The sequence below is a fragment of the Zootoca vivipara genome, chromosome 10 (assembly GCF_963506605.1).
Source record: "Zootoca vivipara chromosome 10, rZooViv1.1, whole genome shotgun sequence".
Lineage (NCBI taxonomy): Eukaryota > Metazoa > Chordata > Lepidosauria > Squamata > Lacertidae > Zootoca > Zootoca vivipara.
The window spans coordinates 3783638-3810644 of record NC_083285.1 but is presented as its reverse complement, the minus strand read 5'-3'; the positions used below and the strand labels follow the sequence as shown (position 1 = coordinate 3810644).

Below are 27007 nucleotides of genomic sequence, written 5' to 3'. Positions count from 1 at the left end.
CCTAACAATGAAGACAGTGCACTCAGCTACATTAGTCAAGAACAATGTTTTGAATTTGTTATAAAGATGCAACAACAGATGGCACTAGAGAGCAAAAGAATTCTATACAATGTTTACATAATGATTTTATTTCTGACTTATTTATAGCATTTTTTCCTATGTGTAGATATACCCAGTGATTAATCAATATCATTTACCTCAACTTTAATATCGTTTTCCAGCTCTGCATCCAGAAAATCCAGCGTCACTGGCTCCTGAGATTTAGGATTCTGAAGAAGTGTCAAACCAGCATATAATAAACATATTTCTTATTTTTTGCCATGTTGCATTCAGGAATAAATTGCTTGAATTCATTCAAATTCTATCTTGAAACTCATGGGACTCATAAAGGTGGAATTACTTACCTCTCTAGTTTTTAATCAGTACAGCTATAAAAAATGTAGTATTTCCATTTTAACAATTATATATATTTTTTAAAAAGAGATAATTGTGCAAGAGATAATTAGTTTACCCTAGAATGTAGAGCCTGGTAATGTACTGAGGCTCTTTCCTCAATCTAAATTATTTCACAAAATATATGTGTAGAAACTGCAATTGAGAAGGCAGATACAGCATCACGAGGACACAAAGAAGGAAGGCAGGAAGAAAACTTTTTATAGCTAGTCTCTACAGAGGAGAGTTAAGTATAACAGACTTAGAATCATAGAATCATAGAGTTGGAAGAGACCACAAGGGCCATCCAGTCCAACCCCCTGCCAAGCAGGAAACACCATCAAAGCATTCTTGACATATGCCTGTCAAGCCTCTGCTTAAAGACTTGTTTTTCCATAGGAGTAAAAGCACTTATTTTTGAAATTAATGGCAGAGGTTGATGGGCAAAGATAGGAATCAAAGGAGAAAGGATTAAATTCAGATAAAGGAAAAATAAGGGGAGGAGGGAAGTCCTCATTGTTGAAAAGGGATCCAGTCCTGACAGGTAATTTTGAAAATATCTTCAGAAAGTTTAGTCTTCCTTGCTGATACAATCAGGCCCTCACTACCACAAAGTAGTATCATACCACTCCTGATAGCAAGGAGAGAGAACCCGTGATCCTCCCCAGGCTGTGGGACTCCAACTCCCATCAGTTCTAGCCAGCATGGGCAATCCTTGGGGAAAGGGAGAGCTGAAGGGCCACAGGTTCTTCAATGCAGACTTGGGAAATTCAGTCACGGCCTACCTTCTATGAGGATGGTTTGCCATGATTGTAGATAGAGGCACATTCCTACCTAACTCCTGCCTTAAAGTCTTACAGTGCTCAGACCTGCTAGGCCTAGGCAATTCTCTCCTTACCACTCTTCTAACCAGATCCTGCAAAAAGGCAGACAAGACCCATGTCAACTCACTCTTTCAGCATTGACATTTGGGGAACACATTATGTACATTCCTTTGACAAAAAGCACAATATAGAGAGCCACGGAGTAGTCACCCAGGGAAGGGAACATTGGTAATGGTTGCCACATGGGAGAGATTTAAAGCAGCCACCATCTAACAGAAGAAAGTATGCCCTGATCTTTGTTGAGGTGAATATGTACATATTTTCCTAAATGCCAGAAGATAAAATATCTGTTCCCATACTTGTCTGTTCTCATACTTCACTGATTCCAGGAGAAATTCAAAGGTATGATGGGAGCATTCATGTCCCTGACATCTGAAGAGGGAAAGTCTACTGGTACGTACATAGACTTTACACACATAGACTTTCAAGTGTAGGATTCCAGATCATATATAAGCATTTGTGTATAGATTTCCCCTCTTCAGATGTCCACACTCAAGGCAGAGATCTTAGGAGTGAGATGTGTGATGTTGGTGTCAGATTCAACTGGTGCACCCCCAATCTCAGCTCACACATTGCGTCGCACACTGATTACAATGTGTTAGCAAAATGTCAGAAAGGAGCTTGAGTCGCCAATAGTTCCAGTGATTTTACCAGAACCATGTGCAAGGAAGGGATGCAACAGTCCAAAATCTGTCAACAGCTCTACTAGTCAATGACCGAGCAACTGCTTAGAGATAGAAATAAGAAAGTTGGCTCATTATGTTCATCTGGATCATATTAACAAGGTACTAAATAGACAGTGTGTTCCTTTTTGTTGTTCTTTTTAGAAACTTGCTTCAATAAGAGAAAGAGCAGAGGAAATCTTGCCCTGGATTTGAAAATATTTGAACACCAATTGAAATAAATGCAGATCATTGCTGGTACAATTATATGCATTTTACAACTGCAAAGCTCTTATTCATCTACACAAATAAATCAACTTTAGTGAAATAAATCATTGAGAGAAAACAGTGATAAAATTAAAAAATGAATAACAAATACGGTAGTTAAAAGAAGACAAGAACTTAACCTTCACAAAGTCTAGTTCTCAAATGTAAAGCAAATCAAATTTAAATAATGAATTTCTTACATGCAATGGAATGGCATTAGAAGGATCAAACCCAGGCAGCATGCATGAAGGCATTGCTGTGGCAAAAGCAGCATTGCAGTCCATATCCCGTTCCAGTAAACAAAGCAAGGACACAAAAGAAAACAATGTGATAAATAACCCATAATACAAGAATCAACCTTTTAAAAAACCCTAAAAAATGATAGCATGGTTTAGTCACAGTTACGGAATCTAAAAGTTTCGGCTATCTCTGAATAATACATATATGAAATGAATGTTTACAGATAAAGCAAAGGGGTCCCTAATAAAATGCTTAGATCACACTCCACTGCGAAGCTCTCTTGTGCAAGCCTCATGCATTTAATCTTTTTAGATACTTAATATGGTTTAAGTCCAAAATAACGAAATAAACCTGACTCAGGGACCTTTATAACCTTGAGTTTTAGGGCAAGGGCATAATATTGGATTTAAACACTATAGAAATGAATAATAAGAATTAATCCGAGGGGATAGTGGATGAAACAGACAGGAGTGCCTGGCGTGCTCTGGTCCATGGGGTCATGAAGAGTTGGACACGACTAAACAACTAAACAACAACAACAGTGGATGAAACAACAATGATTTCCCTTTGAACAGCATCATGTTCAAGTTCCGTTTGTTTCAATGTGACTTGCAAAGGAGAACCTTCTAATGGATTGTGTCCTTGGGCTCTATGTACAGTAAATAAAGCCTCTTGATTATATCCACCATTTGTCAATAGTTTTGAGGAACAATTAGTCTGTGTCTTCCATTGACTTACATCTTCCTTGATTTAAGTTTTATAGATGTTGCGAGTTTTAATGGTTATCAGAATAAGGGGATAGGGCAATCAGAAATCTGAAAAAATAAATGTGCTTATGTGCTTGAATAGGATCTAGGTATTATTTACAAAGAAGTAAACACTTATGAATTTACAGGCATTTATTCAGGTAACACTGAACAGAATTGCAGCCTCTTAACTCTTAGCCATCCATCTTAACTGCCCCCCAAAAAAAGGTGCTGATTTTCTTTTTAAAAGGCCAAACTTTAGACTCCGTTAACTGTTCCTTTCCCATTTTGCTAGGATGCTTTTAGATAGCAATCCTATATGGTTTGCATTTCTACGCATCTTATCAGCTGGAGTCATAAAACATGACTGAGGAAGTAAAGTGAAAAAGCCATGCAAGAGCACAACTAATAAAGGAAGGACACCACTAAAGAACGAAAGAAAGAAAAGAATGCATATTACAGCATGGCTATTACAAGGTAGGGTGTGTTATTTTAGTTAATAAGGTAAATACTGTATGAAGGACAGAAGGAGATATAAAACGATGCAGCAACGTAAAAATGAAATCACTAAAGTGTGTTGATTTGGGGGGATGGTAGTGATAATCTGAACACACTGGGAATTCAAAATACTTTTGTTTGTGTGTGAGAGAAATAACAGTTTTGCTGTGCTCTGTACAGCATTCACAGACACACAGCTTCAAATGAAACAATAAGCACCACGTTTTTACCTGCATGTGGGAAACCACAAATCTTTAATATGGCTCAAAAGTCTATCAAATATAATGTAAGGGTTTCAGGTTTACAGTAAAATAAATCCAGAAGAAGCAGCCTCCCTCTCCAGATTCTAAACTTCTTGGGGAGTGGGGGGTTGTGAGATTGAGAATTGTGGCAAAAGCATATATTCAGTTCTGTTCACAGCAACACGTAATTACTTAAAGCAACATCTTCCACAAGCATCCACACTATGTTTGCAAGCTTCATGCTTTAGAAGCTGTTTGATCAAGTAAACAGCCTAGTTAGGTTTTCCCAGGAAGCTAAACAGAAGCTCTCTAGTCACAGCTTCAGCTCTATGCATCTTTAAACACTCTAAGAATCGCCTCTATCCATAGTTACCTGGACATGGGGTCTCCTTTTTCTAATTTTGGGTATGCCCGCACCAATGTGCTAAAGTAACAAAACAGCATTGATTCATATTTTCACACCATTATGACAGTCATTTGTGGCTTATTATTGTAATCTCAAAGTGTACTACACTTTCATGGGCTCTTGACAGAGCAGAAGCCTTCTAACGCACAACCCGATCCTAAAGAAATTTACAGTACTTGGTTAACTAAATCCCATAGAATGTATACAACTGATAGATTGTTTCAGAATTGCATGATTGTTGTCAGCAATGGTGGACAAACCTAAAACGATGAATAAACTTGAGTGAGAGCTTTGCCTGCACATCTGAACAGACCACATTCTTTATCCCCAATCACGTCTTACTTGTGTTTATAGCATTATTATGTTTACTTGGATGAGGGCTGTGCTGTTAGCCCTGTCTACAGCATTGCCAGCAGTTGTTCTTGTCTTCTAATTGAAAGCTTATGTTCTACTCAATCCTGCACACCTTTCTTACCTCCAAACAATGAGCTAAAAGGTAAAGGGGCCCCTGACAGTTAAGTCCAGTTGCGAACGACTCTGGGGTTGTGGCACTCATCTCGCAATGAACTACAGAATACAAAGCACACAGCCCTAGTTAAAAGTTATGGGACAGCTGCTGGCTTTGATTTATGGATGTACCATTTGTAAGCCAAGAGGAAAGAATTGCTCAAATCCAAGCAACTATTTGTGAATTCCCCACATCATCCACTACTTTAGGCGTGTGGGACAGGGGAAATAAAATAATTGCATTAGAATACGTAGGATAAGCGTTACACACACACACACACACACACACACACACACACACATCCCTATACGTATGTGGTAGAGAGAAAATAAAATAATTAGAGTATTTTAAAAGAACAATGCTGACCCAATCCAGGTAGGACCACTAGAGGCACAGAATAAGGTTTCCATCCTCACTTTCACTGAAAGTAATGGATTAACTTTATAAAACAATTCTGTGTGTGCACCTATAAAAGAGCTCACTTTGGATACTGGTCTGATAAATGCCGGCAATGTATACACAGAATCTCATTCACCATTTCAAACTGAAAGACCTACATTGGCTCCCAGTACATTTCCGAGCACAATTCAAAGTGTTGGTGCTGACCTTTAAAGCCCTGAACGGCCTCAGCCCAGTAATTGAGATCCAGCTCTGATGGTCTTCTGGCGGTTCCCTCCCTACGAGAAGTGAGGTTACAGGGAACCAGGCAGAGGGCCTTCTTGGTAGTGGTGCCCACCCTGTAGAACACCCTCCATTAGTTATCAAGGAAATAAACAACTACAGTGGAAGCTCGGGTTGCGAACGTGATCCGTGCGGGAGGCACATTCGCAACCTGCAGCATTCGCAACCAGTGCCTGCTCATGCGCAGGTTGCAATTCAGCGCTTCCGGGTTTGGCACGGAGCACAACCCGAAAAGACAAAACCTGAAGCGGCTGTAACCCGAGGTATGACTGTATCTGACTTTTAGAAGACATCTGAAGGCAGCCCTGTTTAGGGAAGTTTTTTTTAAGTTTGAAGTTCTATTCTGTTTTTAATGTTCTGTTGAAAGCCGCCCAGAGTGGCTGGGGAAACCCAGTCAGATGGGCGGGGTGGAAATAATTAATTATTATTAATTATTATTATTATTATAGCAGAATAACTTCTGGGGGAGATAGTTCTCCATTCACAATGCTGCTGTGTAATGAGTTGGATCAATTTGAACACCAAAATAGGTCATTATGGATATTGGAGCCATGACTTTATCCACAAGCCAGTTATGGAGCAGCTTTGGGGGGGGGGTGTTCCCAGCTACCCCACCCCTTTCCCTTGGAAGCCTTATAAGAACCTGCTGCAGCATCATGGGAGGGGTGTTTCTAGGACAGGCTTCCTCAACCTCGGCCCTCCAGGTGTTTTGAGACTACAATTCCCATCATTCCTGACCACTGGTCCTGCTAGCTAGGGATCATGGGAGCTGTAGGCCAAAAACATCTGGAGGGCCGAGGTTGAGGAAGTCTGTTCTAGGACTAAGGTGGAACTGTGAAGCTGCCATGTTATTTTTGAAAATTGGACGCTACATGTTGTATAAGTAATCTCGTTATATTTACAGTATTTTTGTATATTATTGTATTTTTGTCTTGCTATGTTATTATGAAATTATTTTGTACTGTTTGTTTGAAATGCATCCTGTTTGTTGTAAGCCACTTTGAGCACAATTGTGAGTGTGTGTGTAAAATCAGCATATAAATAAAATGAACAAATGAATGAATTTTGTGCCATTTCATGTGCATAAACTGCACTGATTTCAATAGAGAATGTTTTTAATGTTGGAGTTTTATTCTCATGATATCTTTTTAAATCTGCAGAGTCTTTTTTCAGTACACCCATCAGAGATGTAACCAGGAACAAAGGAAATTGCTGTTTGTTGAGTTGGGAAGGATTACTATATATTAAGAGACTATAAATCACAGGATTGTCATTTTGCACCAATTTCTAATACGAGGTTTTCAGAATGGCAAGAATTCAGAAGGTACTCATAAGAATATCCTTCCCTTTTCTAATAGAGTTTTGCTTTTGGTTGCATCTATGATAAGATTTCTAGAAGAGAATACAAAGATGCTGCAAGTTAGTATGTTAGAGGACTTGAGTTACTGACTACAATTAAAAAGGTAGGCTAAAGAGAAGAACCAGCATATGATGGGAAACTTTATTTATAGTGTACCTTTGCTTTAGAAAGTAGTTCTTACATCAGTCTGAACACCATGCACCCCATTAAAGACAAACACCAAGAGCCACATTTAATATTGAGTTTAAATGTTCTGTGAAAAATAATAAGAGAGACATAATATAACTTGGGCACCAAAACAAACATTCTGAAAGAACGTTCTGAAACAGCCACAGCTTGTTTTCAGAATAACCTTGATTTTTAGAAAATTCGGCTACAATAAATGCTCAGAAACTGTAATCCATCTGCAGCACAGTGAGGCTTTCCAAGGAAATTGGTAACTTCCACCACAACACCTAATACTAGTATGGGGTTCTTCCTTCCCCATCCCATATGTGTGATTTTCAAGAGTTATGTTAATAAATAACTAGATTTTTCAAAACATGTATTTTGCTACCTTGCCTGACATAGACACTAAAGTGGTAAGCTGTACCTCCCCAATGTGGGCTGTTCTCCATGCAGAAGCATGCTCCAGTAGGCCCAAGAACACTTTCCTGTGTTAGCACAGCTCTATGGTGGTCTATTTTCCTATGAAAGGGATAACCAACATGGTACTCTCCAGATGCTGTTGAACTACAACTCCCATAATTCTTGATCACTGGCAATTCTGGCTGAAGTTGATGGGAGTTTGTGTCCAATAAAGATTGAACCAAAGATTCCCCATCCATCTTAGAGCAATTCAGGGTGCCAAACACACCATCCAGGGCCAGCCCTACGGCCAGGCTGGGTGGCGCAGGGCGCCACGGCGCCGGTCGCTCCGCCGTGCAGCAGCGCCCTCGGCAGCAGCGCTGCACGCTAAGCCCACCCACCCGTCATGCAGCAGCACCCTTGGCAGCAGCGCTGCGCACTGAGCCCGCCCGCCGCGCTGAAAAATGGGGCGCTGGAGGGATCCGTCACACCACGGCGCCACGGCGCCAGAGGTGCTTAAGACGGCCCTGACACCACCAGTCACTGAAGACTTTGGTTCAGCCTATAACCCTTCCTTCTCTCACTAAGACAGAAAGAAAGAGATTAGGTAGGGGTGGAAGGAACTGTGGATATTTCAGGAAAGTGGTAGTACACAAGGAAGGAAGAAAACCCATAGGGAAACAAACAGGGGAAACAAACTTATAAAAGGAATGAAGTCTGATCCAGCAGGCTTCTTCTTACATTCCCATGTGAACAATCTAGGCTGAAGGTGACCAGGGATCTCTTAACTCATGTTCACACTTTCCCAGAGCATTTCCTTAAGAAGAGTTGCTTGTACAAGTGTGCACTTTCTTTTGTATCTGTGGGCTTGATTCATACAAGTACCTCAGCTCATAGATCCTGTTTGTGTGGTAGAGAAGCAACCTTCCCCACCTCCGGGATAGGAAAGATTGTGTGAATCAGCGTGTTCATGCATAGACCCCATACACACCTGAAGTGCTTATAAGAGATCTTACTTTCTGGTAAGAGGGGGCATACGCTCCACCCATGTGAAGAGGGTCCACAGCCTAGGAAAGTATATCAAGTTGAGAGGAGTTGCCTTACTAGGAAAACTGTATTCTTGTGTACCTGAAAACCTTCACTGAAACATGCCCCCCCCCCAGTTCCATTTAGAGGCCTTACCTCTCTTGGCTTTTTAGCCTGCCTTAGTGGGCCTGATGCCATAGGCATAGCAACACATTTGTTGAATCACTTTCAACCCATACAGACCTCTCTGCTATGGCATTAGATTGGGGGGGGGGGGGAACATGGTGGTCCTCCACTTAATCTTCAACTTAATACTCAAATGGATGGCTGTGACTATTTAGTAATATTAATATTATTTATTCATTTTATATCCTGCCCTTCCTCCCGAAGGAGTCCAGTACGACTGGGCGATTTGCCTGACCCTCACCTTATATATATATATATATATATATATATATATATATATATATATACACACACACACACACACACACACACATATATATATATATATATATATACACACATATATATATACATATATATATAGAATCGTTGCCATTTTCTGTCGAATTTTTCTATCCTTATGGAGAAACCTCTACATACTGCAGAAGGTTTTGGAGCGAACATATCCCAGTGTATAAAGATAAAATCACAGAAAACAACGGCCATGCCCATGGTGGAGTCTCATGGTTTCCCTGCGACTAGAAATTACAGAGGAAGGCTGAATTGGTGGACAAACTATCTTCTGAGGAAGAATTTATGGCATAACGAATTTTCTGTTGAAAGGAATTCACATGCACTAAGCAAACAGAGAGTGGTTCTCTGCCCACATCCAAGAGGAGAAAATAATGTGTTGGCTAATGGATCATGTTGCTTAAGGAATATAAAAATGTATGTACTTGGCTGGCTTTAGAAGGGGATATGCTATCTGTGGTTCCTAGCCACGAGAGCTGTCAGAGATCGCATGCTTCTGAATGCTGGTGGCTGGGAATCAAAAGGTGGGAGGACACAGTTGCCCTCAGGTCCGGCTCACAGCTTCACACAGACATTTGGTTGGCCACTCTGAAAACTCAGTGCTGAATTAGATGGCCTGATGAAACATGGCCTTGTGTGCATGAACCAGATCTGACATTACTAAGGACAACAGTGGGAGAACCGTAACTTCTGTTTTCATATATAAAAGATGTTTGTGGTCTAATTTATTTCTCCCATCCTCTTTGGACAAACTGAAGTTAAGAAGGTTCACATACCTTTGGCTGAAGATTTGGATGAAGCAACACATAACCATTGGGGTCAATTGCGAAATAGTATCCATTTGGACAAAGCTGGGGAGAAAGAAGCATGAGTATAATGTACTGCCCACTATTGTAGCATCAAAAGAGCCTGAATAACATTTCTTCAATAGAACGGACAATATGGAAATTGTGTTAACCCAAACGCAAACAAAACTACCTTTTTCATTCAAGTCATAATAAAAACAACCTGTTTGTATACATAATGTGCAATGAAATAATGCTTGCAGTGCAAGCTATATTGGGGCAGCTGGGTGGAAAGATAGGTTAGTATGTATCCTTAGGTCTTCTCCTTTCAAAGCTGTGGAACACAACCATTTCCTAGAAGCCAGCTATGTCAGATTAGACAATTCATGGGAAGCCCGGGATATTAGCTTTCTGGGAAAGCAATAATCACTCTGAAACACCACCAGAGAAGAGAAGAAAAAAGGGGAAAGGACAGGGTGAAAGGATAGGGCGAGCAATCTTTTGACTTCCAGCCAGAAGGATATTAGATAGACTGGAAGAGAGGCTTGAACAGTGCTCATGCTTGAACAAAAGTTAAAAAATAGTCAATGTGGGAAAAGCCACTTACTGTAAACCGTGGAGTCAGTTTTTTTATTTCTTCTAGAGAGACATCAACTCCCATTACTCCAAGTATCAACTGGTTCTGGGAAAAGATTTTTTAAAAATGTTAGTTCTCAGATGGCTGAACAGTCAGGAAAGCTGCCCTTCCTCTTTTTCTACATTCCTCTCAGCATCTTTGCTCTTTTTTCATTGTGAACCTCTAGTGTCACTAATTAACAAAGAATTTAGCAGCAACGTAGCCGCTGTATGACTACAGAAGCTCAAACACAACCAGGCAGTCGCTCAGGTATCAAAATTTGTTGTGGAATGCCTGCACATGAACTATAGAGCTGAAAATTTAGTACAGATGTAGTCCAAGAAATCCTAAATTCCATGACAATCTGGAAAAGGGATATTTGTACACCTCCTCATCAAAACAGTGGATCCCAATGTATTCCTGAATCAAGGGTTATAGAAACAATGTAGGAACCTGACTTCCAGCATGTCAGACACTTGCTGTGCTCACATGCCCCCTCTGTGCTGGCATTGTTGCCCTAGGAAACTCACAGGGTCAGGGGGGCCAGCAATTCTGGTGGCATGGCTTGGCTGGGCAGATGAACCCTGTCCTGTAGACTTGACTTCTATTAGAATATTTTTATTGGTATCTAGTTTTCAAATTTTGGAAATTTTGATCAGCCTAATCAAGTGGAACAAACACACACTGTTGAAAACACACTTATATTTACCCTACAAGACTGGCTGTTCACTCTTGATTCCTTATTTATTGTACATTAGGATATCATTTCATCATTCCAGAGTTTTTGTAAACATCTCTGATCTTCCTTTCGCCAAGAAGCGAGTTCTAGCAGCATTGTTTGCAATGCCATTTTTCATCTCCAATTACATTTTCCTTATGATATCGTCAAACTGTTACAATGGCAAATGCCACTGTGGAATAAAAGAGCAGCTTCACTTGCATTTCCTTTTTTTTACCCCAGTTGGACATTTGATAATAAAAGTGACATGGTTACTTTTGGTCTTGACACAACAAAAAACATTGCAAGTATCAATTTCTAAAGGCAGCTTGTAAGTCAAATTTTGTCATCATAATTTGCAAGCTATTCCAAGTCCATCAAAGTACTTTTGTTTTAAAGGGAAATCAGCTGCACTGAAGTAGTTTAAAGTCAAGTTGTTCAAATGGTTTGGCTTGATGGGATGACAATTTTACATGTTCCTGGGGTTCCATCTCTGCCTACCTGCTTCTCGTTTTGGTCTTTTGTCAAGTTGAAGACAGGCAGGGTTCCAGAAATGACCAAGCCAAGTTCCTAGAAAATGATCACAAGGAGATCTTGTCCATATTTGTGTCGGAACAAAGAAATATATACCCAAGCACAAATCATTCATTTAAATTTAATGAATAGCCAAAACACATTTGGATAAAAAGTACAACGATTTTTAAAAACAAAATTCATAAAGAAAATATATGCACCTGCAGTTTTAACCATGTTTGTGGAGGCTTTTTCAAAAAGCATTGGTCCTATGCTTCTGAGTTCTAATCCCCTGTGCAACACACCTTCTCATTGATAAATATAGATCTGAAACCTTTAGCATTAAACAGCTACAAAACCAGCTGTGAGTGTCTCACAAGTATGTGCAGAGACTGCCATATTTTCTTCTACTGTATAGGAATACCTTGCCCATGAACATGGAACATAGGAAAAGGATAGAAGCCCTCAAAGCATTGTTATTTGGGCCACCCAACATTAGTAGAGATGCCAAAAAGCAAAACGAGGTATACCCTGGATGTGGAGAGATGGGAACACCTTCAATGTGATTCTAAGGCCAATCACAGTAGCCCAAGATTATCTGCAACTATGCAATGCAGAAGAAAGGAGACCGTTATAGTTTGATGTCAAGGGGAGTATACGGGTGTTATACTATATTTGGTTACTGCACAAGACTCTCTAGGCATGGGTACAACTGAAGCAGATTGCTTAGGATTAGACCATAAGAAATGGGGTCCCATTTTTGAATAACTGTTTTGTGTCATGGCACATTCATATAATTTATTTGCTTTTTATTGCTGAGGGGTGGGGGACATTATTTGGGGAATTTGTTTAAATATGAAGTGGAGCAATGGTTACATAATGGTATTGTTTTGGATTCACTGGCCCAGTTCAGAACTTTCCTCTTCTCCTTGCATGTTCTTGCTTTAGTGCTGACATTTAAGAACAGGATGTGCAGGAAGAGATGAACTTTCTCCATGACATTTCCAGTAAGTACCTCATCAACAACCAAGAAAGAGTGTCAATGAACTTCTGAGCATTGTGACTATAATGATACAAAAAACTGGTCCACTTTGACACAGATAACTCATAATAGTCTGATTACATTTATTAAAAAAAACCCCAAACCTCCAAAGAGATACTGCATCTTATTTCCTACCAGAATGGAACTTTAGCTGGTCACATGGCCAAGCATAAGAGCATGGTTTGCAGAATATAAACCACAGTAACAACTGAAACCTGTTGGCACTATTTCTTTTAAGTGGAAAAGCTTTTGATGGCAACGCTTAGCCTTTTGCTGTTTCCTGCACGCATCTTTTGCACATTTCCAGTGATAAACTAAAAAGCCAGAAAAATGCTGGGGTTGTGATCTCTTGAGCAGGGTTAAAGAAAACAAAAATGGCCCCAGTTTGATTCAGGCATGTGATGAAAATGGGGCTGATTTCACTATAGCAACCACGTGCTGAAGCAAATGCACTCTGCGGGGATTCTTTATCAGCTTTATTCTGAACATCTGGTACAAACAAGGGTGTGTGCACCTCCATATGCATGCATGTGTGTCTCTATCCATCTGAAAACACAATCAAACAATAAGCACACACTAGGTCCATTCAGTCGTTCATTTGCTCCAATGCTGAACAACATGGGGGCAATGAGAAGGGGCATGCCTAGTCGCCAGACCTTTGATGTTTTGCACATCCCTCCTGACATCTGTGCATCAAGCAAGGGGGCCTTCATTATCAGGATTGCAGTTCATCCCTTACTACAGATGCCTGTGCTTGAAGTACACAAGAAGAGCCTGCTGGATCAGTCCAACGGACCATCTAGCCCAGCATCCTGCATTTACAGTAGCCAACCAGATGTCTGTGGGAAACCGTCAAACAGGACCTGAGCGCAAGAGTTGTCTCCCCTCCAACAGCTTCTATGTACACAATGCATGGAATCAGGGTTGGAGGGGGAGGGTAATTTAGTGCAGGGGTGGGCAACCTGTGGTTCCAGGGCCCAATGCAACCCTTGGCTGAATTTGATGCAGTGGGGCACAAGAGGAAGAGAAAGGCTCTGCCCCCCACCAGCATGTAACCTCTGACAGATTGCCTATGGGACTATGGCCCTGACAGCAAATGATTCCCTGCCCCATATCTAGTATATCTCCAGTCCCAAGACACAATATCTGAAAACTAAAATATATGTCATCCCTTCAGGGAAAGAGTTGCACAAACTCCAAAGCTAGGTGAACTGCATAGTTGAAATCTTCCTAAATCTAAAGCAACTGCTTAATAATTCATTTTTTAACACCTATGGTTATTTACCTACACTGTCCGTACCATTTTGCCACCCACTCCCTGGTAATGGAAGATATTCAGGGTTAAATACCCACAGATTCTTATTTTCTCAAGGCTAAGCTTCCTACTTCCGTCAGGTTCTGTTTTGAAAAAATGTGCATTTCAGATCTTTTAGCCATCCGTTTGCTCTCCTCTGAAGCATTTCCAAGTTGTCAACCTTCTTCCCAGAACTGAACACAGCACTGCTTTTAACAGCAATTAATAGAGAAGCGTGAAGTGGAAACAATACTCCTGCTGATAACCGTCGTGACCTTTGGTGGCCCAGAATCACAGACACATTTCCCCCGTCATTCTTGGAAATGCTGGTGCAATCTTGCCAATATCCAGCACTCCTTCCTTCCCTCATTATGTTCCTGGATTTGACTCCTTTTCCAGTCTATAATGCTTTACATTTATCCTTGGTAAATTTAACTCTCTTGCAATCTGGTTTGCTCTCCACTGGTCCTGAATCCTGAGCCCATCCAGTCTTTCCCAGTTGCACCAAACAAATTGAATAGGCCACTCCCCTCTCCCCTTGCAAGACTGACATGCAAGTAAATAATTTTCATTATAAAGATTTTATATTCAAAGTATACTTTCTTTTGCTATGTCATGGCAGCGTGCATCATACCAGGGCATCCAAGTAAACGTTAGTCCACTGGACTTGTTTGGCTTGCTTCCCAGCCAGAACCATTGGTCTCCCCAAAACATCCAAGTACTCCTGTCAAAGAAAACAAACATTGAGTCAGCTGACTGAGAAATGTTTTTGTTTTTTGTTAAGTCCATGGGTCAAACTCAGGTGCAAAGCCTTCTGAAAAGTGTCAGTTGTGCCATAACCCTAGGGATAGTTGCCTGGGCGAGAAATGGAAAAGTGGAGCTGATAGATGCGCAGAGTATTGTCTGAGATGGGGGCTTTCCCTCTGTGGGAGAACAAGATGAAAGTGATGCGTGGAAGGCTGGGAAATAAGCATGGTAAAGAGTCACGGAAGTGGCTATCAGTCGCTGTTGTGTTCTGCTTTGGGGAGGGTGTTGGTGTGCTCCCAGTATGTTCCTGAACACAATTGAAAGTGTTGGACCTAACACGGCTTTGGACCTGCATACCAGAAGGAGCTTCTCTATTCCCATCGCTCAGCCCGGACACCGAGGTCCAGCACCAAGGGCCTTCTAGCGGCTCTCTCACTGCAAGAAGCAAAGTTACAGGGAACCAAACAGAAGGCCTTCTCGGTAGTGGCACCCACCCTGTGGAATACCCTTCCATCAGAAGGAAATAAACAGCTATCTGACTTTTAGCCGGTGGCTCACTTAGCCTTTCGGAAGGCAGCATGAGGGCTTGGGGGAGGGGTGTCAAATTTGCGCCCCTCTTCCCCACCCCCACACAACAAGGCAGTGTGTGGCCCATGGGTTCTGTGTTGAAGTACTCTTGCAGCCCAATTGGTACGAAAAGTTGGGCCACCCAGGTTTGGAAGATTGTATTTTGGGGGTGAATTGGGGCACCCTAATTTGCAGTCTCGAGTTGAAGGTGGTATGCCAGTGTGGGATGGTTGAGACAGGTAAGGAGAAAAGGCCACATACATTTGACAGCTGTGACCCCTCTGGGCCATCCATTCTTCAGTCATCACAACCTGAGTGACCATGCCAGCTTCCCTCCCACCTGGAGGTGCCTTCCCTTCCTTCCTTCCTTCCTTCCTTCCTTCCTTCCTTCCTTCCTTCCTTCCTTTCCTCCCACCTGGTGGTGCCTTTGGTGAACTCCAGATCCATCATTTGATAGTGCATGAGATGTGCATTAGAGAGACCTTTGTGGATGAATTGAGGGGCTAGGTCACCCAAGCTGGAAATTCAGTACACTACAAGCATAAGGAGGAGAGTTTTTATGCATCAAATCAATCTCTCACACCAGTAAGCCTGTGCACTGGATGTGAAGGGCTGTTCCTGGAGGTAGGACAAAGATCGGTGCCTGAGTTGACAGACGTGGTCTCAAGTGTGTGCCCCTAGCACCCTTCTGGGGCACTTCAACATTCATGCAAAGCCAGTGCCATTTTGGGACTGAGACAGCTCTAAATTCTTTGGTTCATAACCTCTACTGGGAAAGAGATGAGGAAGTGTGGCCCTGCTGATTCACTTTGATCTTTCAGCAGCTTTTGAGGCCTCTCGCCACAGTATCCTTCTGGAGCGTCCCTGAATTTGAGGTACATGCTCCGACATGCAGAACTGTAACCACAGAGTGGCATTTCGGATCTCTTTTCCAGCCCTATGCAGGGTTCTATTCTGCCCCATAATATGGTTTGACATCTATACCAGGGATGAGCAGCATGCGGCCCTCCAGATGTCGTTGGACTACAACTCCCACGATCTCTAACCACTGGTCATGCTGGCTGATGCTGATGGAAGCTAGAGCTGAACAACATCTGGAGCACCACAGGTTCCCCATTCCTGATCTATATAAAGGCACTGAGAATCGCTCAGTGGATATTCTGTCACAGGAATCCTTACAGATTTATTTGGAACCAATCTTGTGCGAAATAAACTGAAGTGAAAATGTTTTCACCCAATAAAATATGTCCAAAAACAGCCCTGTGAGCTATTGTGATGACTGGTTCTCATGCCAGACTTTCAAAAATGATTGCTGTTCTATAAATTCCCGCAAACGTACCTGTGTGTTTATTCTTATGGCACCAATGGAAGGAATTTCATAATAGTAACCTGAAATACAAAACATAAAACAGGCTTTTCACTGGGTGACACCAGTACTCTAGAATGCCGTTTCCACAAAATTAGTCAGGAACACTTGGCCGTTCTGATATTTCATTGCCTACTGAAAATGCTTCATTTCAACAAGTGATTTTAGGGCATTCATTTGATTCAGTGTCAGCGCCATTTTGCTGCAATAAAGAGAAATAAGTGCACACAATACCTTTATTTTTGCAGGCCATCCATTGTATGGGTCCCTTGTCATAATTATGTTGACCAACAGAAAATGTAAATACACGGACCTAAGAAAATACAAAAAGAGGAGTCGAATACGTTCATTAATACAAGAGACATTTTTCTCTTTTCTTTCTTTCATTTTTAAAAAGGCATGTTGAATGCCAGATAATCACAACTGAATTTCACCAGTGAATTACCATGCTTTTCTCTCCTTCTATACTTTTATAATGTCCCAGAATGGCCACTGGGCACCCTGACTCAAATAACTACTTTTTTCTTAATTTTCAATTAAAACAAGTGGTGACAAACTCCATAAATTGCTTCTATCCACAAATAATGTACAGAGGTACACTTTATTGAAACTGAAGCTCAATCCTGATGAAACTGAGGTCCTGTTAGTGGGTGATTCCCCAGACATATGAATCAGCCTGAAAAATTACTTTGGACAAGAATATTCATATTTTTCTAAACGTATTGGTGAATGAACAAGGATTTTTACTACCTAATCAATTAACATTATTATTATTGTTATGAAACATTAACATTATTTTGTAATAATTCTAGCTGCCTAAAAGTTTGCATCTTTCACTCTTAATTGCTATTAACGATATTGTACTGGGCAAAAAAGGTCACTACTTTTGACATTTGAAATGTGATTTTGTTCTGAATCTAATTATTGCCACCTAGTGGAAGAGCTGGGGATGTATAAGATAGTTGGTGTTTTCCCTAAGGAAAAAGCAAGGCTCATTCGCTCTCATTGCTTAATTTGATTTTTTTACATGGACCTAATTAAATCATGTTAGGGCACCACTCAAGAGTATGCCATTTTTTACTGCTCCATTCAAAGCAGCCTACTGGGAAAACTAACAGCAGAGCAGAGGTCTCCCTTGCATAAAGACTTTGAAGCTTATCTTATATTTCACGAAAAACTGATCTGTACTGTATATTTTTGCATTTGAAAGATGAATCTGGCTGACTCTGCTAAGACTCAGGGATGTGTTTGGGGAATGGTCAGTGGCACTGTTCACTCTTACCAAAAGAAACATAGTGACTTTGGACATGTGAAAAGGATCTAGGATCTAGGAGTCCTGGTAGACCACAAACTTGACATGAGTCAACAGTGTGATGCAGCAGCTTAAAAAGCCAATGCAATTCTGGGCTGCATCAATAGGAGTATAGCGTCTAGATCAAGGGAAGTAATAGTACCACTGTATTCTGCTCTGGTCAGACCTCACCTGGAGTACTGTGTCCAGTTCTGGGCACCACAGTTCAAGAAGGATACTGACAAGCTGGAATGTGTCCAGAGGAGGGCAACCAAAATGGTCAAAGGCCTGGAAACAATGCCTTATGAGGAACGGCTTAGGGAGCTGGGCATGTTTAGCCTGGAGAAAAGAAGGTTAAGGGGTGACATGATAGCCATGTTCAAATATATTAAAGGATGCCATATAGAGGAGGGTGAAAGGTTGTTTTCTGCTGCTCCAGAGAAGCGGACACGGAGCAATGGATTCAAACTACAAAAAAGAAGATTCTGCCTAAACATTAGGAAGAACTTCCTGACAGTAAGAGCTGTTCGACAGTGGAATTTGCTGCCAAGAAGTGTGGTGGAGTCTCCTTCTTTGGAGGTCTTTAAGCAGAGGCTTGACAGCCATATGTCAAGAATGCTTTGATGGTGTTTCCTGCTTGGCAGGGGGTTGGACTGGATGGCCCTTGTGGTCTCATCCAACTCTATGATTCTATGATTCTATGACATTTCAGGAACACAGTGACAAGCTAGTACAGTACTGTATAGCACAACAAGTCACTTTGCTTGCTCATCATTTACATCTGAAGCTGCTTTCAGACATGCATTTCATTGGCCCGCTCAACTACATTCCAAAAATGAATGTTAATTATCCATTGCTATATACCCTTTTGCTGGGCTCAGAACTTTAGTCTTGATTGTTAAGTGATAGTATCTAGGGAAGGGTAGCGGAGATGAAAATCAGTGTATTTGCAAGTACAAGAGAAAGAAAACTAAAGGCAGCTTTTTCAAGATAACTTGTAAAGCGGTGGTTTCAATTCTCCTCTGCCCTCTTAATCTTTGTCTCCAACATCTTCCACTGGTATCTATGTCTGCCTTCTCCTTTCAGGTTTCTACCCTCATTACTGTGAGTCCAGCAGCCTCAAGCCTCTGATGGCAATTAATTGTTTTCTAAAGTTAAAAGGAGGAAGGAAAGTGCACAGAAAATCCTAATTTACCAGCAGGGCCCATTTACCAGATCTCTTCATCTTGGAAGTTCCTATCCTGTCTACTACAATGACAAATACAGGCTGATTTTACAACGTACAAGTCTCAAAAATGATCAGCATTTATGCAAATCCAAATACAATTAATCGAAATACAATCTTAAGCAAAAGGGGAGAAAACAACAGGAATATGATTTAATGAGATGCGAGGCATTCATTTTTACCACCAAAGCTTTCCATATTAATTTCAGCAGGGATAAACCAAGAATACGTAGCCAGGCATGTTAGCTTTCCAAGCTTGTATTCAAATGTCTAGGTCATATAATCCTCACAGTGCATGAGATCAGAATCACTAAACTTTTTCTTTTAATTTAGATAATTGCTTCCTATCTGGAGATGACCTTCCTATGTTCTTTTGTCTACGCTTTTCGTATACAACTCAAGAGATGGCCCTGATCCATAATGTTCCCAAGATATTCCAATTAATTGTTCTCTTCTACAGCCACCTCCTTAAAATAGGGGTTTATTCACCTGAAAATCAATTTGATGTGCAAAATGTACACTAAAAGCAAAAATCTTATACTTTCATACTCTGAACATAATGTATATTTTCTTTTCTGCAACAGAAAAGAAAAGGCTGTTTATCTGGAAATACTAGAATGGCATTTTTATGGCTTGGCACCGTCCACACTTCTAATTAAAAATTCCTCTATGTGAGTTTAGCTGCATCAAGTGCAGACAGCAGGTGTCAATAGCAGGTAATTTGCCTTATATGAATACAGCTGAGGAAGAAATCCTGAATGCAGTCACAAAGCAAGCATTTCCCTCCCCTCACCCCCTTGTATCCACAATCAAAATTACTAAACCTTTCTGGAAGACGGACTGCTAAATACTGAATTGAGAATCAAAATCAAAGAGCAAAGGCCCAAATATTTGGGCCTTTCTAGTCATTGCCTCCCTTCCTACCCTGAGTTCCTCTGTATATCTTGGGGGACTGAAGGGAGAAAAGGGAAAAGGACACTGTGTGCTTCTGCCTTCCTGCAAAAGCCCTGAAGACACAGCCATTTCCCCCAAGCCTCTGTGCAGGACTGGAGCAAACAGGTGGGTCTTCTTTCACTTTTCCTTCACCTTTTGTGGAAGGGGGTCCCAGTTAGGCCCATTTCCCGCAAACCACACCCGCTCATCCATCTGCTGACAATCACTGACGGGCAACAAGCCAGGGTTTAATTATGCATTGGATGTGCATTGCTGCTCCCAACCTGGAACAAGATCCTGCATCCAAAGCAGCAGGATTTAATCTCTGCTCATCAGAAGAGTAAGGGTCTTTTCCTCGATATGCAAATCCAAAAATATTTAATAACAAGCACCTAGAAAACATATTGCACAGACCAACCACTTAAGGCTGTCATCTATTTAAGTTTCTTGCCTGAGTACAGCCTGTGGAAGGGAAATCACATCTTAGCTGACAAAATATAGGCCATCCTTCAACTTGATTTGATGCAGAATAGCTGAGATAGAATTTTCCAATAATATTAACAACCCAATAGCCTACTCAGCCTAACTGTCAATGTTCTACAGTAATTAATAGCTTTCCATCAAAGCTCATCTTCTGAAGGCAAAGGGAGAAATTTTATATAGTATTCTATGGGGGGGATTACAGTATTAAATACAACAGTAAGAAACAGCATACATAGTTGGTTACTAGAAATCCTCCTCTCTTTTCCATTTGTTTATATTCAGAATAGAGATATACCACAGAAAGCTGCATTTAGTCTAAAAACAATAAAAATGAGAATTTATCTACTGGCAAAAACAGGACCTTACCATAAACTGTTAAAAAGCAGTTCACATACCCTCCAACATGCTGAATACCCAAACTGGGATGTGCATCTTCTCATCTGTGTTCCCACGTGAGTCAAGTGACCTGTGCGAGATCACAGACCCCAAAAGATGCACTTTTTGGAACTATGTTGTCGCGTCCCCCAAAAGATGTGCTTTGGGATGCTGTGGAAGATTGCAACCCCGAAAGACTTGGTGTGAAATTGTGCAAGATCACGGTGACCAGAAGGTCCATTGTGCACTCACAGGAAAAAAATGGGATGTCCCAGTTTTTCTGGGACACTTGTGGTGTATGAGTTCAGCTTGGGATATGTGTGTGTGTGTGGGAGGGGGGGTGTAACTACTTATTTTCTACCTATCTTTCAAATAAATGGTTTTACTGAAGCTCTTTCCAGATTAAACTGGAGAAAGATCTTTTCTATCCGTACCTAAAACATGTTAATGAAAATGCAAAGGAAAACCATGAGTATTATGGTGAGTATTCAAGAAAATGTAAGCATTTTTCATGCATTACCTCATGACAGAGATACAAAATGAAGCACCAAAATGGGTGGGTCTTGTAAGCAATGGAAATTACAAAATCAGTTTGGAAAAATTAGCAAATATTTATTTAAGAGCAACAAAATGTACATCTTTAATTATTGCACCTTTATTTGTGCTTAGATTGATTAAACGAACTGGCACTGCCCCACAATGTTTTTGGTACTTAAATGGTAAATGGGCATGGATTCTCTTTGATACCTATCTTAGGTTTCCCTTATATTCAAATTATTTGAGCTAAGTAATCAGGATTTATAAATTTGGCTCAGAACATTAAAAAAAGGTTTGTAAAAATGCTATCTCATGTGTTGGAATCATCTGTTTTGCAGACTGCCAAATATTCCCAATTCATACTAGTGGACCAATTTTAGCTAATGGGGCTTTATGAAGAGGAAAGCTTAATCAATCTGTGTCATTCACCAGATGCTATGACATTACAAGCACAACAAGCCATTAATTAAATAAATGTATGCATGAGAAGCAGAGAGCATAGGCAATTATTCTTATGAGTAAATGTGTTTCTGCAAAGTGATGGGTAAATTAGGTGAATTTTAAATTCAATTACAATGCACATTTTTTGAGTGGGTCGTCTGACATTCTTCAAGATGGCTGGCCTTCTTAACAATCAGTGACCCAGGATTTTAAGTGAACTCCCCTCCCCCTATTACATCTAAAATCAAATTAACACACTATACTTATTATTATTATTCACCTTTTTCCTTGTTCTTGCAGCTCTTCCAATATCTCAGAATAAGTTAATAATCCATTTTTTTCTACAGAGTGGCTGTATCACTTGTTTCCATCCCTCCATAGACTATGAGCAACTTTTTGAGAGGATTTTTGGGTTCTCCAAAGTGTGTTGCTTGACAAACCTGCCCTAGAAATTGGCTCTAAGATACTGTCTTATTCTTTGTCCTAATAGTTCTGTCAATTCCCATTCTGCTCTAACATTAGTAGATCCATTTACTTCTTCATGGAAAAAGTCTACTTTTTTCTGAGAGCCATTCTTTGGGGTAAAGGATTTGAGCTATTGATATTGACATGCTATCTGAAATTCTTTTGGCTCATGATTGTGTATGCTAAATGTGAAGGACTACTCCCAGTTTGAGACCATTATCTTTGCCCAATCACATAAGAGCCTTTTCTATTTGACTAGATGTCATGCTATGTCATTTTTGGTTTAAAGAATACCTCTCATGAAATGTCTTTGGGTGAAACTGAATCTCTTGCACATATGTTTTTAATTGCAATTTTTTTAAGTCCAAGAGAATGCTTGCTGTTTCCCTTAATAAGGACACTTCCTGGGAGATTCAATAAATTGCTGCTTTCTTTCTTTTTCTTGATGGGGTTAATGCCAGTGGATAAACATTTTTATTAAAGCTCAACCTACAATGTTTGATAGGGACGCGGGTGGCGCTGTGGGTTAAACCACTGAGCCTAGGGCTTGCCGATCAGAAGGTTGGCGGTTCAAATCCCCACGATGGGGTGAACTCCCGTTGCTCAGTCCCAGCTCCTGCAACCTAGAAGTTCAAAAGTATGTCAAAGTGCAAGTAGATAAATAGGTTACTGCTCCAGCGGGAAGGTAAACAGCGTTTCCGTGCGCTGCTCTGGTTCACCAGAAAGCGGCTTTGTCATGCTGGCCACATGACCCGAAAGCTGAACGCTGGCTCCCTCGGCCAATAAAGCGAGATGAGCACTGCAACCCCAGAATCGTCTGCGACTGGACCAAATGGTCAGGGGTCCCTTTACCTTTACAATGTTTGATACACAATTGTTGTTTTAAAATAGATCTGTAGAATATATTTTACTTTGACCTATCCTTCATTTGGCATATATTATGGTCTGTTGACTCATAAATCTGGATTGATGACGACACTACACTTCCACTAAGCACCCTGGGGTTGGTTTGGGAGATACCCTCCCTACCTTGGCCACGCAGCGACTCCTTTGACATGCTACAGATACAACAGGAAAACTGGCAGGAGGCAGGGGGTGCACATATATTTAGCATGGTAAATGCATTGCAAAGATAAAGTGCATTGCAAATGATTTCAGAGAATCGTTACGTCACTCTTTTTGCATACTAATGTCTAACGGAACTTTAAAAAAACAAAACTGTTTTGAGCCCTAGCACTACAGTTAGACTAGGGCTCCAATTGAACCTCAGCTGCTGACTAAACCAGCATTTCCCAAAGTGGGCGATACCACCCCCTGGGGGATGCTGGGACAATCCTGGGGGGCAGTGGGAGCCTCTGGTGCAATTGGGAGGTGTTGAGGGAGCGGTGGAAGTATAAAGCAAAAAGAGAAGAAATTTTTCAAAAGCCGTTTGTACTTGTTTCATCTCCTGACCACCAGGTTGGGCACTGTTGTGGAACAGCGACAATGCTTCCCCTGGATCCGGTGGTCACGCTGGAGGCAAGGGGATTTCCTGGACTTGGGGGAACCCTTTTCGGATTCACCCGGGCCCAGGAAGTGGATCGCAGCTTGCCTGCCTATTTACAACATCTTTTTTTACGATGTTGTAGGACGTAGGTGGAAATGTAAAAGAATGCAAATTTGTCACTGTGTTTGCTCACTTACGGAAGGTAGATTTCCCGGGGGGGGGGCTGAGTATGTGGGTTTTTTTAAAGGGGATGGTAGGTGGAAACCTTTGGACTAAACCAAGGTAATCCAAACCTTGTCTGCCAATCAATGGGAATTTATAGAGTGGAAGGCCCCCACCGCATCTGCAGCCTTGCTGTGCTTGGCAGCTGGGAGAGAAGGCAGGATGATCACGGGCCTTTGTGCACACTAATTTGTTCTTCTCAGTTGAAGAAGGTAGGCAACCCACATGTGTCAGGAGGGGTGCCAACTTGCCCCCAACACTGGGGGGGAGGCCAGTATCATGTGACATGTCCCGCCCAGCATCCTAGTGTACTCCCAGTGGCAGCAGGGGATGGGGAGCACATCTTCACTCTCCACGCATCCTGCCCAGTGCCCATGGGATGGCTACATCCCCAATATTGAGGGGACGCAGCCCCCTCCTCACAAATATTGAGGGGGGCGAAGCTCCTCCCCCCCCCCATAGCTGGTGCCAGACCTTTCTGTTTGCATCACAACCAACTGTTCTGAATCCAGATGAAGACAAGGGATGCAGCTCAACATTTCTGCAATTGCTAGGGTCTACTCACACCCAACAAAGACAAATATAATATTGTCAACATGGCAACATAAAGGGATAGGTCAAAGATAGCCAACTTAGTGCTCTCCAGATCTTGTGGGACAGACAAGGGGCGCTGTCGTCTAACAACATCTGGAGGGCACTATGTTGGGTGTTCCTGGAATAGATGATAGACCGACAGGCAGATTATCATTATACAGAAATGATATGGTGTGCACTGGAGTCATTATCATGTTCTTTCGACTACTCAGAGTTAATTTGGTTACATAAAACTCCAGGGATTTATGGTGCAAGTTATCTATAGAGACAGAAAACAACTTTAAATATAACCATATGCCAGCTAAAAAGGATGAACCCAGTAATTTATAGGGACACTTCTCAGAGCCTAGATGTTCAGGGAAAGCACAAAATGTTTATTATTTTCTTCTAACTTGTCAACTTGAAGGTTAAACAGAAGTCAGGTTGAACAAAACAATGTAAGCAAAACTGAGTAGGCAATGTCACGTGATACGCAAACATTGCTGGAAGATGCAATTTTATCAGTTCCAAGCAACGAGGAGACACAAGATATTCTGATACTGACACAAACTATCCACTATGTTCATAGAAAATACTGTTGCTGTTATGCAGTAAGAGGAGTATTCCATAATCATTTGTAACCATATAATTTCTTCTACATCTTAAAGCACAAAAAATGCTCATGCAATAATTGCTAAGTGTATCTCATGTGTGAAGGACATGGACCTATAAAATGCCCCCACCTCTAAAATACTCAAAAGTAGCAACTATGAAAGGATTAGGCCAGGCTTTCAACAGTTTTTAAGGGAGGGAGGGAGACACACACACACACACACACACACACACACAGAGAGAGAGAGAGAGAGAGAGAGAGAGAGAGAGAGAGAGAGAGAGAGAGAGAGAAGCAGTTCCGTGGTGTCATGTCTCACTTAGACATTGCATGTTAGATACTTTGTGTCACATTCATTCCTGGAATCTTTAGAAATTTGCAGACCCACTGATTGTGATTCAAATAGTTGCAAGGTAGGCTTTCATCTTGCAGTGCTAAAATCTTTGCTCTACTGCCTGAGTGTTACCAGTTCTTGTGAATGAAGCATACAGTGGTACCTCATGTTGTGAATGGGATCTGTTTCGGCGGCTCGTTTGAAACATGAAAAGGCCGCATCTGCGCACGCGCGTGATGCAATGCAGTGGTTCTGCACATGTGCAAAGTGCAATTTAGTGCTTCTGCGCACGCGCGCAGGTCACAGACACGCCGAACCTGGAAGTAACCTGTTCCAGGACTTCCGGGTTCGGTGCATCCATAACCTGAAAAGACACAACATGAAGTGGACGTATCCCGAGGTATGACTGTATTGTGAATATGCTCTCAGTCCCATGGATTCATAGCTATATTTTGCACAAAGCTTTACAGTATTTTGTACCTAGGTAGGGCTGCCAGATAGCAAAATGTGCATACACCCCAAACAGCCCAGCGTAAGTGGTTCCCTCCTAGTTAAATTATTAACAGAACCCCCGAATATGGCTTTTTTTCTGCTTTCAACCTGACTTGATGCTGCTATTAAATTTGCTTTCTGTTGCCAATTGTTTTATTTATTGATGCTTTAAAGGTTCTATTGCTTCAGATTTTTAGCTGCCTTTGATTAAGATGCTGAACAAAAATAACTAAAATAAACAGGTAAATTAATATGCACATATCAAATACAGAAAAGCTGTGCCAAAGTATAAACTTTGTTATTTAGGATGAGAAGAGAGTGATTCACTTGGGGTGCTCTTTAAATATTATAAGTACAGTTGTCCAGGGTCATTTGATTTCACAGCGCAACAGATTGTGATTTTGGAGCCTACATCTGACCCATTGTGCATCACATCTAGGGTTGCCATTTACAATATGGGATTGGTGAAGTTGCTGTTTTCCCAGTGAATCCTTCCAGTGCTTGTTCCAATAATGTTAGAATGGTGAAATTACACAAACGTAGCAACTGATCTGGTTACCTTTCCTAGCAAAGTCACCCATCCCCTGGGATGAGCAAAATGGCAAACAACTGTTGGAACTGGTAACCATATAAGAACCAGACAGCAGACTTTTTCTGACATTCAGCTTAAATGGACAAAGCATCAAGTGGGCAGGGCAAAGGTCCCCTTTGCACCTTTACCTGAAGAAGTCTCATATTTGCTGGCAACAAAATGTTTAGTATAGGATGTTAATGCCTTTTCTAGTTATCACTTTTAGTAGTGGAAATGAATGCACAGAGCACTAGAAAGCTGCAAGCTCTCTGCGATTGCTCCTTATACATGACTTGGCAAAGTTAATGAATAGCAAAAAGCTATC

The 27007-nt window shown here is 41.2% G+C and overlaps 1 protein-coding gene across 4 annotated transcripts in view; it reads right to left on the bottom strand.

Annotated features, from left to right (window-relative positions):
- The window catches only part of CACNA2D1 (calcium voltage-gated channel auxiliary subunit alpha2delta 1), a 412878-nt gene that overhangs the window by 58293 nt on the left and 327578 nt on the right, over positions 1 to 27007 (bottom strand). For 2 of the 4 annotated variants that reach the window (XM_035127294.2, XM_060279497.1), the window contains 8 exons: positions 16879 to 16957; positions 16618 to 16667; positions 14599 to 14688; positions 11617 to 11685; positions 10389 to 10463; positions 9773 to 9847; positions 4345 to 4395; positions 198 to 269 (listed from right to left, as the gene is read on the bottom strand). In XM_035127294.2, the coding sequence (XP_034983185.1) occupies positions 198 to 269; positions 4345 to 4395; positions 9773 to 9847; positions 10389 to 10463; positions 11617 to 11685; positions 14599 to 14688; positions 16618 to 16667; positions 16879 to 16957 (561 nt within the window). Of the gene's footprint in view, positions 1 to 197; positions 270 to 4344; positions 4396 to 7921; positions 8561 to 9772; positions 9848 to 10388; positions 10464 to 11616; positions 11686 to 14598; positions 14689 to 16617; positions 16668 to 16878; positions 16958 to 27007 lie in introns of those variants that run through there. The other 2 variants (XM_035127296.2, XM_035127298.2) reach the window with 2 other exon arrangements.